We start from the raw sequence: 13,685 nt of genomic DNA on the forward strand, positions 1-13,685 counted from the left end.
TTTTTTTTTTTTATTTTAAACATTTTTTTCTTCTATAAATATGGTGAAGTTCTTTCAATTCTTCACTTCATTTGCAATATTTCCTTCTTCAATATTTTTCAATATTTCCTTCAATATATTTCTCAATATTTCCTTCAATATTTCCTTCAATATATTTTCTAATATTTCCTTCATCTATAATATTTGTTTCAATTTTTCAATATTTATTTCAATATATTTTCCAATATTTCCTTCATCTATAATATTTGTTTCAATATTTCCTTCATCTATAATATTTCTTCATTTCATTTGCAATATTTCCTTCAATATTTCCTTCATTTTTTTTCAAAAAAAATGGCCTCATCTGCAATGAAAGGTAGGGCTTGGACCCGAAAAGAAGATGAAGCTCTTTGCAAGGCTTATAGATGGATCTCAGAAGATAGTGTGAGGGGGATTTCTCAAACAAGTGAAGGTGTTTGGACTCGTGTGTCCAAAAAATACTTAGAGTTCTACGAAGGCACCATTCCACCGAATACCCGAAACCACGAAAGTTGTTCTTCAAGATGGAAGAAACATCTTCATCCAAGTTTGAATAAATGGCATCAAGCACTATTAGTAGCAGCAAGTAGACATGAAAGCGGCGCCAATTACTATGACGAAGTTAGTGTTTTTACAGTTTATTTTAAATGTTTAATTATATTACATTAATTTCGTGAATTAATTTCCTAAAATTTTTTTAATTATATTTTCTAGGTACGCCAAGCGGAGAAATTGTATATGGAGGGCAGCTCAAAACCCTTTCAGTTTCATGGTTGTTGGGAAATTTGTAAAGGGTGGGTGTTATTTGAAGATCCACCTCAACATAGAGTGGATTCTTTGGAAGCTGCATCCCCATTTGTAGATATGAATGAAGATGGATCTCCTACCATTCAACAAAAAGGGTAGAAAATCCGACTCCGTCCGAAATTTCTTTACCTAGGGCTATGGGACGAAACAAGGCCCGAAGGTTGAGGGAAAAGGGCAAGGCAAATGCTGATTACGCCGCTCAACATGAAGTGGCGGCCTCATTTCGATTACTGGCGGAGCAAAATGCCCGTGAGGCGGAAGAAAGGAAGTGTAGACATGAAGAGCGAGCCAAACAAATACAAGAAGACATGGATGATAAGAATATGGAAAGGAACACTTCGAATTACACTCCAATGAGTAAGGCCTATTTTGATAGGAAAAAAAAAGAAATTATGGCTCGGCCGCAATTGTTTACCTCTGACTATACTCCTACAATGGCGGATGATGAAGATGATATTGATTATGGATATTAAATTTAAGTCGTTGTAATTTTTAAATTTAAGTTAATGTTGTTTTTAAATTTAATTTGTAGTGTTTAAATATAAGTTGTTGTTTTTAAATTTAAGTTGTTGTAGTTTTTAAATTTAAATAATAAATTATGTTTGGCCCTATGGCCCTTTGGCCCTCGGTTGGAGACGGTTTTTTGTGACAGGGCTAAAACGAGCCCTTTGGCCCTCTGGCCCTCGGTTGGAGACGGAGGCAAATATGGCCATGTACTGTTCATTAAAATATTAATATCTTGGGGAATCTTGGAGGGCCAGAGGGCTCAAATGAGCCCTCTGGCCAGCCTTCGGTTGAAGATGGCCTAAGGGTACAGGGGGAGCTTGTTTAGCAGATCTGACAGCGAAATCTTGGACATTGATAGGGATTCTTACTACCTGCAAAAGTAGGGATAAAAACACTTAAAAATACTTGTAAGAGTACAAGGTTGTCGTAGTATAACAGCTCAAGCAATGTCGTTTATTGAATGAATAATTTGTATTTAAACTAATTCTTAATTAACTACTTGAAAACGAAGTTTGGAAAAAGGTGATTTTATAACCTAAAATATTAAAAACGATTTTTAAATTAAAACAATTAAGAAACTAGCAAAGTAAATAAACAAAAGAAAATAGTTTTGAAAACCAAATTGTAAAAGCCTAGGGTTCCGCCGTCCCCTTAACAATTCTATGCAATTTTACTAATTACTTATGAATTACCCATGCAACTTTGAAGGTTAGGTTTTCCTAATGCATATTCTACTCGTGGTATTCAAGCTAGAACGTATATCAAACATTCAATCTGTCTGTGATATTCAAATCAAATATAAACATGCATGACTCATTACACTTTGTGAAAACCTTTTGAAAAACCATGCAACCCCTAAGACGTGGTATTCATCCTAGGTGAAATTACAACTATCAATCACAAGAAGCAATACTCAATCCCCCGATGGTATTCCGACCGAATTGCATCCGATTACTTATTTAAACAACCTAATGGTAGCTAAGCATTAAGATATAGAGACAATTTAAAACACAATGATTAATAATTCAAAGTAAACATGCATAATATCATAAGCAATTAAATAAAGACTACATATTCATGCTAAGGCTCAAGGCATTGCCCTAGCAAACGAAAATTAGTCACGAACAATCATAAAACAAAAAGAATTTTATTGATCAATAGAAAAAAGGATAGAAAACACCTTGAAAATACAAAGCGTCAAAGCCTAGCTAAATTCTCCACGTTCGTTCCCCTCCTCAATGTTGCATAGTAAACCCTAATGGCTAACAAGCCTTATTTATACTACTCTAATTAAAATCCTCCTAGTAAAAGATCTTAGAATAAAACTAAGAAACCTAATAAATTGAAATAAAATAGAAAACATAATCCTAAATAAACTTGGTAAATTCGCCCAAAAATCTGCACAGCCATGTTTTGGACCCAAAGCAGCTCCAAAACTAGCCCAAAATAGTTGAGTTTAAAGCTTGAACTATTATGAACACTTCTCCAGAAGGCCACGAACCATCTGAGGTCATCTTGGGCTTAAAAAACACAGTCTAAGCCCAGAAACAACCCTTTTCAACAACGTGCACTGCTTCTTTAATAAATTGTCAGAAAAAAACCGCTTAGTAGAAAAATCCCAAATTTTGATACGAACAAGCCAAGAGACACACGAACATCCTCCAATTTGAATCACCCCAAAATTCGTCCGTTTGGTCATGTTTTTCTCAAGGTTCTAAAAAACGCTAGAAGCTAGTCGGGCGGCAGGCTAGCGTCTAGCGCTTAGGCTGCTAGGAGGGGTCTAGGAGGGTGCCTAGGCAGCCTAGGCGGATTTAGGTAAATTTCTAGTATATCTTGTAAATAAATGCATATTGACACTTACAAAAAATTATACTTATATGAAATCAATGGATAAGATAATAAAAGAATGATAAAATGCAAAAAACAAGGTTCTAAAAGATGCTAGGCGCTAGTCGGGCAATGGGCTGGAGCCTAGCGCCTAGGCAAGGGCCTAGGCAAATAAGACGGATTTGAGTAAATTATTTTATATTATTAATATTTTGATGAATTTGATAATATGAGATGAAAGTTTAAAGGATTATAAGTTTGTAGTACTTACTAAATATTTTCAAAGATTATAAATATATAGTGAACTTAAAAGAAAAGTCAAAATATGTAGTGTTGTAGTATGTTGAATACCATTTTTTAAGTGAGATAATATGCAACAGAAAAAGGGGGTGGGGCGCACCAAGTGAATATTTAATACATATTTATGTCAGTTGCATTTCCCAATTCCATTGGAATCAATTTGAAAAACAATTAAACCAAAAGTTGGGTGGTCAGTCTTGTTCGTCATGTGGGTGTGAATGGGAAGAGAGAGAAACTCATTTCTCTTTCTTCTTCCTCTCGTCTTCTTCAATGGAAATGAGTTTGAAATGCAGAACCTAGAAATAGAACCAACTGCTGCGCACAAAATATTTGAAACGCCCAGACCACCACCTAGGCCACCAATCGCCCGCCTAGGTCGCCCAAGCACCGCCTAGGAAGCCTCGGCACCCGCCTAATCTCTTTGCCGATTTTTCTTCCGAGTATGGGTTAATCGGGGCCGGTGGCCACCGTGGAGCGCCTAGGCGGCCGCCTAGGCCGATTTTTAGAACACTAGTTTTTCTCCAGAAGAAGTTGAACGTCCTACATTAAAAATAAAGCAAAGTATTAAAATTCTACCAAAATAATTACCAAATTATACTAAGAATAGGGTAAAATATATGATATAATATTGACTCATCAAAATACCCCCAAAATTAGTTTTTTGCTTGTCCTCAAGCAAAACAAAACTCAAAAACAAATTAAAAACTTTATTAAAATTCAACTAAAACAAAATTTCACCTTCAAGTTGCAATCCATAGAAAATGTTAAAAATTAGAACATCTTTCCAAAAGCTTCAACTAATCCCACCACAGAGTCTAAGCCGTTTAGAATCAATTAGAAAACAATTCATGAACTTCCTTTGGTGTAAAGTGAACCAACATAATTAAGGAGACTCGCCTAAAATATTACATTTTTTCTTTCTCTTTTTTGAATTTTCTTCTTCTTGTTTTTTTGAATTTTTTTTTTTTTTAGTAACAGTGGTGGTCGTGCAATGCCAATTCCCTTAAGCTTTCAATTCAACCCATGTAACGAGCTTTAGGTCAATGACTGCCAAACCACAAAGGCTTTAGGGCACTAGGTGTAGAACACCCCTAAGGACTTACTAACTCGAGCTGAAAAGGCTACGGAACCAAATAACCACCTTGTCCCATACCAAGACTTTACCGTTTGACACGAGAATCACTGTTGATTAGGCAGAACTGGCCCGATTACTAGGCAAAGTCTTTGGTGGAACAATTATTACTTTATTTATAACACATACTCAACTTTACTTAAAACAAAAATTAAAAATAAACTTAGACTAAAAGTAAGTGTTTCAATCTCACTCCCCACAAACCATGTTGATGTGAATGTGCAAATTTGCAAAGTATAACTCATGAATTAGTGTCTAAGCAACGATAAATAGAAAAGACTCTATTATGGGATTAACCTTCACCATGTCCATTTGTTCTAACATTTAAATTAATCTATGGATATTAACTTAAAAAGAATGAATTTTTTTTTAACTCAAAAATGAAAATTTTAAAATTTCTTATTTCCCACCCCCAAACTTAAATCACACATTGTCCTCAAAGTGTGGAAAAATAAAGAAATGAAAAGAAACAAAAATAATAAGTCCTAAAATAAAAACGTAAAACAACTAACAAAGATAAAGAAAATAACCTAGGAAAAGAAAATAGAAAACAATAAAAGAAATAAAATAACAAATAAAACAGAAAACAAGAGAAAAGAAAAGGAAACTAACACACCTAGGATTCGAACCTGAGACCTAGAAGAGCAACCAGGAAGCATCGTAAAAATTGGAAAAAAGTATGAGAAGAGGCGCTGAGCTTTACACAGCATACACGGAACCACACGTGTGAATAAACCCAGATGCTTCATTATGTAAACATTTAGCAGCCCATGCTCCTTCATTTCCCATTTCTGCCATTGAGCTCTTCTCCCCTCTTCTCTCTAGCCTCGAGCCTGTTAAACATAGTGAAGAACTCAAGAATATAGAAAACAGAGAGAGAAGAAATTAGAGAGAGAAGATAGAAAGAAGATACACAGAAAATCATTGATTATATCTTTTTGTGTTCAATCTTACACATATATGCTTCTTTATCTTGTTACAACAACCTTATCCTTCTATTACAACATTCTTCATTACAACTAAGCCTAACAACCTTTATAACTGCCTAGTGTAATCTATCCTTCCAATTACTGACACGTGGCCTAATCCTCATCATTCATTCTTCATACTATAACAGAGCCTAGAGCCATGAGAGCTCTCTTCCTCTCTCTTCATTTCTCTCAAACCCTAACACAAAACCGCTGCTCCCTAGCCGTGCCTCCAAAACCATAGCTCATATTCGAAGTACATCTTGCAACCCCCAAACTTGAAACCAACTCGCCTCCTTGCTCAACCACCAGATCAATCCCATCTCAGTACAACAATTAGTGTAATCTCATGCATATGTATATCGTGTGCAGGACTCTCGGATCCACATCAGGAAACAACCCAAATCGCAGATCTTAAAGTTGAACGAAAGGTATAAATTTTCAACCACGATTTGGATGAATAGATTATGTTAATCTGTGTCTTTGTGTATTCGTGCGCCCATGTAGGAATATGATCTCTGCATGCTCATAATGGTCATTTTGTTGTGCATGTCTCCTGATGATGAATGCCGAGGAAAATTCGTGCAAAAAATCTGGATCTGAACTTAGCTTAAGTACTAGTCTCCTATGTGCTACTTGGTTCACCCCCAAACTTGTATTGTAGTTTTTTTTTATTATTGAAATGTGAGAGCGAATGAGTGGAGTGGGTCCAAGTAGTACAAAGTCTTCTTTGCAAACCCACTATAACGTTTCTCAAACTTCGATTGGCTTTCCTTTTAAATTTCTACACCGTAATGTTGATGTTGAATGCAAAGCTGTGATGAATGGATAGTTTAATGCATACTGAGGTGAATATGAATGCTATGAATCCACGAATAGTTGAGATTATACCGAATCAATTCCGAATGCAACATGCAATCACAAATTAAAACAAAAAAAAAAAAAAACCTAATTAGATAAGTAAAGAAAAATAACTAGAATTAAAAATTGCAATTTTTTTTTCTTTCAATTTTCCTTTTTTTTTTTGTGATTTTTGTAATTAAGAATAAAAACAGGAAAATAAAATAAACGAACTAAAAAGAATTAGAAAAATTGGGTTGCCTCTCAATTAGTGCTTTAGTTAACGTCTATAACTAGACGGATTGGAATGAGGTTTGTGATCACGTCACGTGTTCTCTTAAAGTTAGCCACTTCTTGATAGCATCATAGAGCAATAGTAGGTGGGGATTGACTTGAACTGTGCATTTGAATTCATTGGTTGAATCTTTCTTCTCCACCCTTTTGTGTGAATTAGTCTTTGAAACCAAATAAAGTCCCTTCCAGTGAGGCTTGTGTCTCCCTTGAATTGACTTAAATCTAGTATTTAATACCCACAATTTCTGCACTGGAAGAATTTCATGACGAAGAATTGGGTTGACATTAAGCTTCTTCTTCATTCCCATGTAGGATTTAGCCTGCTTGTAGGATTTTTCATGAATTTCCTTGGGTTTAATAGGTTGTGCAGGTGCAGTGTCTGTGAAAGCAGCTAAAACATTTTCATCAATAGCTGTTTGTCGTGTATCCAAGGTTACAGTCTCCAAGTGCCGACCATGTGATTTTCCATATTATGATTTGTTGTGAATTGCTCCTTGCAACACATTAGTTAAGATGAATTCCAGCATCTTGGTTTGTTTCTTTGCAGCCTCTTGATTCAGCCAAAGCAAACATTGTGAGAAAAGTTCGTGTGGCATATAAGCATGGGTAACAAATGGTTCTGGGAGGATTTTAGGATCAGCATGTGTTGTTTCCTTCCTTGGGCGTGAAGAACAAGCAGATGGCTCCTCAATTCCTACACCAACCTCTCGATCATCATAGCTTGTCCCACAGTTTAATGCTTGAATCAGAAATCCTTGATTGGTTATTTTAATGTACAACTCAGTTGATTCCAACAAATTAGAGAGTTTGTCCTCTACCGGAAGCTCCTGTGGCACATTAAACTGCTCAAAATAGTGCTCAAGATGCCTTTGCAAGCTTGAGGTGTAAAACTCTGAATTTCCAATTTCTTTTTGAGTCGTTTCTCATATTGATATGCTCTTGGACAAACCCTAGAAAATATTCCCTCTCAAGACACTGTAAAATATCATGGGTCTTCAAACAGCAAAGTGCACAAACTGTAGGTTTAAATCCATAAAACCTCCATTCTGCAGAGTTGACCCATAAGAGCGGTCCTCGTAATTGTATATTGAATCCAAGAGGAGGAACAAATTCCATTGTTGCACAAATTGTAACCTAAAAAAAATCAAGTAAATAAAAAGTTATATACAAAAATAATTAACTAAGAACATGATAAACACAAATTATTTAAAACAATCCCCGACGACAGCGCCAATTTCTTGATAGAGATTCTTACCACCTGCAAACGTAGGGATAAAAACACTTAAAAATACTTGTAAGAGTACAATGTTGTCGTAGTATAGCAGCTCAAGCAATGTCGTTTTCCACAGGGATTGAATGAATAATTTGTATTTAAACTAATTCTTAATTAACTATTTGAAAACGAAGTTTGGAAAAAGGTGATTTTATAACCTAAAATATTAAAAACGATTTTTAAATTAAAACAATTAAAGAAACTATCAAGGTAAATAAAACAAAAGAAAATAGTTTTGAAAACCAAATTGTAAAAGCCTAGAGTTCCGCCGGCCCCTTAACAATTCTATGCAATTTTACTAATTACTTATGAATTACCCATGCAACTTTGAAGGTTATGTTTTCCTAATGCATATTCTACTCGTGGTATTAAAGCTAAAACGTAAATCAAACATGCAATCCATATGTAGTATTCAGATTAAATATAAACATGCATGACTCATTATGTTTTGTGAAAACCTTTTGAAAAACCATGCAACCCCTAAGATGTGGTATTCACCCTAGGTGAAATTACAACTATCAATCACAAGAAGCAATACTCAATCCCCAGGTGGTATTCCGACTGAATTGCATCCGATTACTTATCTAAACATCATAATGGTAGCTAAGCATTAAGATATGGAGACAGTTTAAAGCACAATAATTAATAATTCAAAGTAAACATGCATAATATCATAAGCAATTAAATAAAGACTACATATTCATGCTAAGACTCAAGGTATCGCCCTAGCAAACGAAAATTAGTTACGAACAATCATAAAACAAAAGGAATTTTATTGAAATAGAAAAATGATAGAAAACACCTTGAAAATACAAAGCGTCAAAGCCTAGCTAAATTCTCCACATTCGTTCCCCTCCTCAATGTTGCGTAGTAAACCCTAATGGCTAACAAGCCTTATTTATACTACTCTAATTAAAATCCTCCGAGTAAAATGTCTTATAATAAAACTAGGAAACCTAATAAATTGAAATAAAATAGAAAACATAATCCTAAATTAACTTGGTAAATTCGCCCAAAAATTTGCACAGGCACGTTTTGGACCCAAATCAGCTCCAAAACTAGCCTAAAATAGTTGAGTTTAAAGCTTGAACTATTCTGAACACTTCTCTAAAAGGCCATGAACCCATCTGAGATCATCTTGGGCTCCAAAAACGCAGTTTAAGCTCAGAAACATCACTTTTCAGCAACTCGCACTGCTTCTTTAATAAATTGTCAGAAAATAACTGCTCAGTAGAAAAATCCCAAATTTTGATACAAATAGGTCAAGAGACACACGAACATCCCCCAATTTGAATCACCCCAAAATTCATCCGTTTGGTCATGTTTTTCTCCAGAGGAAGTCGAACGTCATACATTAAAAATATAAAGCGAAGTATCAAAATTCTACCAAAATAATTAGCAAATTATACTAAGAATAGGGTAAAATATATGATATAATATTAACTCATCAGACCTCATTTCTGCAACTCATGTTCCCGATCATCCTCAGGAACATACCAGCTCTGACATTTCTTATCTTTTGTCCACCACTAAAGACATCATCGTGCGGTCAAACGAGGTTATTTCTGATATTTTGCGGGTATGACGCTAACTACTAGCTAAGATAATTATTATTGTCAATTTATTAACTTATCAAACTTGTTTTTTAGAATAAACGTTTACAATAAGATTATGCATCGATCCGTTAAATTCTCTTAGATTCTTGAACACAACTCTAATGATTAAATTTAGCAATATGTTACACATTGATATACACTATAGTATTTCTGTTTTCTTTTTATAAAGATTACTTGTGAATGACTTGTTCAGGGCATACAGCCAAGTGATATTAAGTCCTCTAGCTCCACTTCAGCAAATCGTGGCAAGGTCATTAAATTGCATTACAATTTATGTTATTTCTCTAATTATTGTCATTGATTGCATAACATATATCTTTGTTTTTTAAGAGTCAGAATCAGATACATATCGTAAGCTTTTTATTTAGAACTCGTTTGGATGTACTTTTAAAATGATTTAGAGCACTTTTGGTGAAAATCTTTTAGGAAACATTCCTTGGTGAAAATGCTAATAAATCCTGAAAAAGCACTTAAAGTGCTTTTGGAACCCAAAAACATTTTCTCTAAAAGCATTTTCAATCATTTTAAAAGCACATCCAAATGAGCCCTTATAAATTCTCTAACTTATCGAACTCGTTAGACATATCTTCAGGATCATCATCATTGTCTAACGACATTTTGTTTCATATGTCTGGAAGATGATTTTTCTTATCTCAAGAAAATAATATGTTTATGATTTACTCTTTACATCTTCGTGGTAAATCCCCTAGGGATGTGATAACCACATACTTCTTTTTACTTCTCACATACCTTTTTAATTTTCAGCCTTTAGATTAGATGAATTGAAGATGATCAATGGACAAAAATTAACAAGAAGTATGTGAGAAGTAAAAAGAGATGTGTGGATGACACACCCCAATCCCCAATTATCCTAAATGAAAATGAATTAAACAATGTATTATGAACAGTGGGAAAGCTAATTAACGAGGTATACTCTTTAGATATCATACGAGGGATCAAGTGATGAAATTGCCGTCGAATCAAGAACGTTAGAAACACTTGGAAATCTATCAAAGTATTCGTGGGCATTGAAGGCATTATTGGTGCTAGCGGATTTTGCTTTGGAATATAAAGAATCTTACCGACTTGGCAAGTCAGTGGCAATCCTTAAAGAAGTACCCGACCCTAATTCGAAATCTACAAACCTGAAAAAACGTCAAGAAGCAATTATTCAGCTAGACAGCTTGATGATGGGCACATTAAAAGTGGTAAAGTTCATCGTTGCGCCACGGAAAATCCCCTTCGTAATAATTGTCCATCGGATGTACCTAGTATGAAGACTGCAATGGCTAATATCCCTGTGTGGTCGATCATAACTGTTGTAGCTTGCGAGAATCAAGTCGCCCGTCTTGCTAGTGAGGAGTAAGTTTTCTTCTACATGCCATTATTATAGCGATCGAAGTAATGCACTAACATTGCTATATAACTGTTGTAGACACAAAACTGACCATCATTAGTACAAAAAACACTTTGTGCAACGTAGGTCCTTCATCACGTAAAGTCAAAAAACATCACGCGTCAACCGTCACGCCAAGTCAGTGACAGCAAGGTTTGCGCGACGTAGGTTACTTCTTCGTCGCGCAAACCTTCACGGCAAAGAAAACTGATCCCTTCTTGCATTTGAAACTAGAATAAAAAAGCAAAGAAAACTGAACAAATAAACCATGTGTGAAAAAAGACACCAAATTTGAAGGAAATTGCCACTTACAAGACTTCACATTTTCTTGAACAACTCCGAACATGTTTTTTAAGAGTAACATGCTCCTCGTAATGCTTGCGCCTCAATAATTGCTATCTCTACCTGCAAACACATAAGCACATGGATCAAATGACTAAAATATACACAAAAGTATGCCTTTACAGTTTTATTGTTTCCTACCACCTGCATAAAAAGCATATACTTGTGAGTATGAGTCTCTAACATTCCACATGAAAAACTGATGTGGCAAGTAGATCAATTTTTCAGCAAATAGATTTATGAGTCTCAACATTTCACAAGTGATATACTTGCGAGTAGATAACTGATCTCTTATACAAATTTGCACAAATGTTGGTAACAATGACCGTTAACAAATAGACTACAAATTTATAATCAACTAGAAAAATTGAATGCGGGCTGCTGCAGGTTTTGAAACCGTAATGCAAGACATGCATAAATAATTTTGACAGAAAGACATATGAATGGTTGATGATGGCCTTGAACTTTCTCAGAATTATAAGGTTTGTGTTGTGGAGCTTGGACATGCATTGCTCTACAATTTGGGTAGGAAAAAAAAAGAAAGAATGTTGTTTTCCTACAACTAACACTAGTCCAATTTTCACGAAAAAAAAGAAAACGCTAGAGTCCAGTTAAACAGAAAAATATGCAAGGAATACTCATTGAGCTTCACCATCTTCGCTGGCTTCAAACTGGAATAGAACCTCCTCTTGTTCAACTTTAGTGAAGTTAAACTTGCTGCCATCAAAGGGCTGGAGAACCTTATCAACTCGAAACTCCGTTGGCCTCTTCTTAAGATGGCGCCCTCATTCAGCTGGGCTATGAAACCAAATTGCCCTGGGATCACCTACACCAAATTATCAAAGAAATTGGTACCCATATCCCAAATAAGTAGTACATATACATACACATTGTTCCTAAGCTTGAATTCCAATTCCCGTTTACAGAAACTACAAAATTGAGGAAACAGTAAGTGAATCCACCTTGGTTTCACAAGCAGTGAGATCATAGCGAAATAGCCCTCTCTGCATGCGATCTTCCCACTGTACCATGGAGTGGTAAACAATTTTATTCCATAATAATTGTTAATTACAAAAGGAAACAAACAAAGCTGGTGATTCTTTCTTCATCTCCTGTATATCAATTTAACTCCTTAATGGGAGGCTCTCTTTTCTCATGTCCGAGCAAGCCCGTGTCACCATCATTCATGTTCAGCTTCTTGAAGAAATACAATGGAAGCTGTGCACCTACGCAAACTGAAAACGGTACACAACCCAGTCATAAACATAAAATCATTTTCTTCAAATCCAAAAAAAAAAGAAAAAAAGAAAGAAGCTTCGCTCCTACTCCAACCCGTATAGATCGAGTAACTGACAAATACCCAGATAAGAAATAACGCCCGAACCCGTCGAAAAACACGAAATCAACAAATGAAGCAATTGAAGCAATTTCTTGACAACATATCACATAGGGAGGTTTATTTTGCAAAACACCAATTCAAGTACGTAAAAGATAAAGCACAAAAATTCAAATTCAAAGTGGAGGACATTTAAACAAATACCTGGAATGCAACATTGGTTAAGGCAGTTGCGGCCATAACCCCCGACGCGGTGAGCACCTTCCAAGGCTTCCATTCTTCTCGGCCCAGGTTGGAAACAACCTTGATTCACCTTCCTTGTTCCCAATCTTCGACATGCATACAGAAAATGGAATTAAAATTCGAAATCTAGAATCGATCCAAAAACTGAAAGTTTTTATTTTGAGAAAGCACTTACACTAGGGAACAGCCACGAGGAGAGGATCATTTTTACCTCTTGGTTGAGGTCCAATTCTAGCAGACTTCGTCGGAAATTGCCCGGAATACCCACGGTCACCGTTTCTTAGATCTGAAATTGAGAAAATTCGGCTACGAATTTGGAGAAACTAACTTGAGGGTTGGAAAGAGGAAGGGAAGAGGATTCTGGAGGTATGAGCGAGACGGAAGAGAGAGGTCTACAGGCAAGAGAGAGGGAGAGATGAGCGAGAGGGAAGAGAGAGGTCTACACCTCTACGGGAAAGAAAGAGTTGGGTCCAAACTTGGAAAATTGAAAAAAAAGCGCCGATTTTCCACTATTGCACCGTCAAAATTATCACTAATGGCGCAAAGTAGGTATCTAATTTGACGTCACGCAAAGTGATTTTGCGGACGCTCACATTAAGACGTCGCACAAGGTTTTTTTTTTATAAAAGAAATTATTATAAAAATTATTGAAAATATGACTTTACTCATTTACAATTCAATTTTTTTTTTTATATAAACGGTAAACCCCACAATAATATATTTTTCTAACAAAAACCCACAATAATTTTTTTTTACATATATATCATTCAATTTCTTAAGTGTCAT

At 35.4% G+C, this 13,685-nt stretch overlaps 1 protein-coding gene across 3 annotated transcripts; it reads right to left on the reverse strand.

Moving 5' to 3' along the window:
* Positions 1-6,642: 6,642 nt before the first annotated feature.
* On the reverse strand, positions 6,643-13,409 carry LOC114819242 (GDP-L-galactose phosphorylase 2-like). Of its 3 annotated transcripts, XM_070811067.1 has the most exons (8): positions 13,075-13,378; positions 12,861-12,985; positions 12,283-12,555; positions 11,973-12,146; positions 11,291-11,383; positions 10,851-11,008; positions 10,665-10,727; positions 6,643-7,827 (listed from the first exon to the last, which is right to left on the reverse strand). In XM_070811067.1, the coding sequence occupies exons 3-5, from the start codon at positions 12,349-12,351 to the stop codon at positions 11,330-11,332; spliced, it is 297 nt and encodes a 98-aa protein (XP_070667168.1). In that variant the 5' UTR covers positions 12,352-12,555; positions 12,861-12,985; positions 13,075-13,378; the 3' UTR covers positions 6,643-7,827; positions 10,665-10,727; positions 10,851-11,008; positions 11,291-11,329. The 3 variants fall into 3 exon arrangements, with proteins under 3 accessions (XP_070667168.1, XP_070667166.1, XP_070667167.1); XM_070811065.1 differs by lacking the exon at positions 6,643-7,827 and having other exon boundaries at positions 10,527-10,727; positions 13,075-13,409; XM_070811066.1 differs by lacking the exon at positions 6,643-7,827 and having other exon boundaries at positions 10,527-10,727; positions 13,111-13,350.
* Positions 13,410-13,685: the final 276 nt, after the last annotated feature.

The sequence above is a fragment of the Malus domestica genome, chromosome 13, assembly GCF_042453785.1.
Source record: "Malus domestica chromosome 13, GDT2T_hap1".
In the NCBI taxonomy this organism is placed as follows: Eukaryota; Viridiplantae; Streptophyta; class Magnoliopsida; order Rosales; family Rosaceae; genus Malus; species Malus domestica.

What these genes read in the sequence shown, in the direction of transcription:
- LOC114819242 (XM_070811067.1), bottom strand. Translation starts at nt 12,351, where the DNA reads ATGGTACAGTGGGAAGATCGCATGCAGAGAGGGCTATTTCGCTATGAT. An exon ending in TCACTGCTTGTGAAACCAAG is followed by an intron (nt 12,147 to 12,282) that starts GTGGATTCACTT and finishes AATTTGGTGTAG; the next exon opens with GTGATCCCAGGGCAATTTGG. An exon ending in GTTTGAAGCCAGCGAAGATG is followed by an intron (nt 11,384 to 11,972) that starts GTGAAGCTCAAT and finishes ATGTGTTTGCAG; the next exon opens with GTAGAGATAGCAATTATTGA.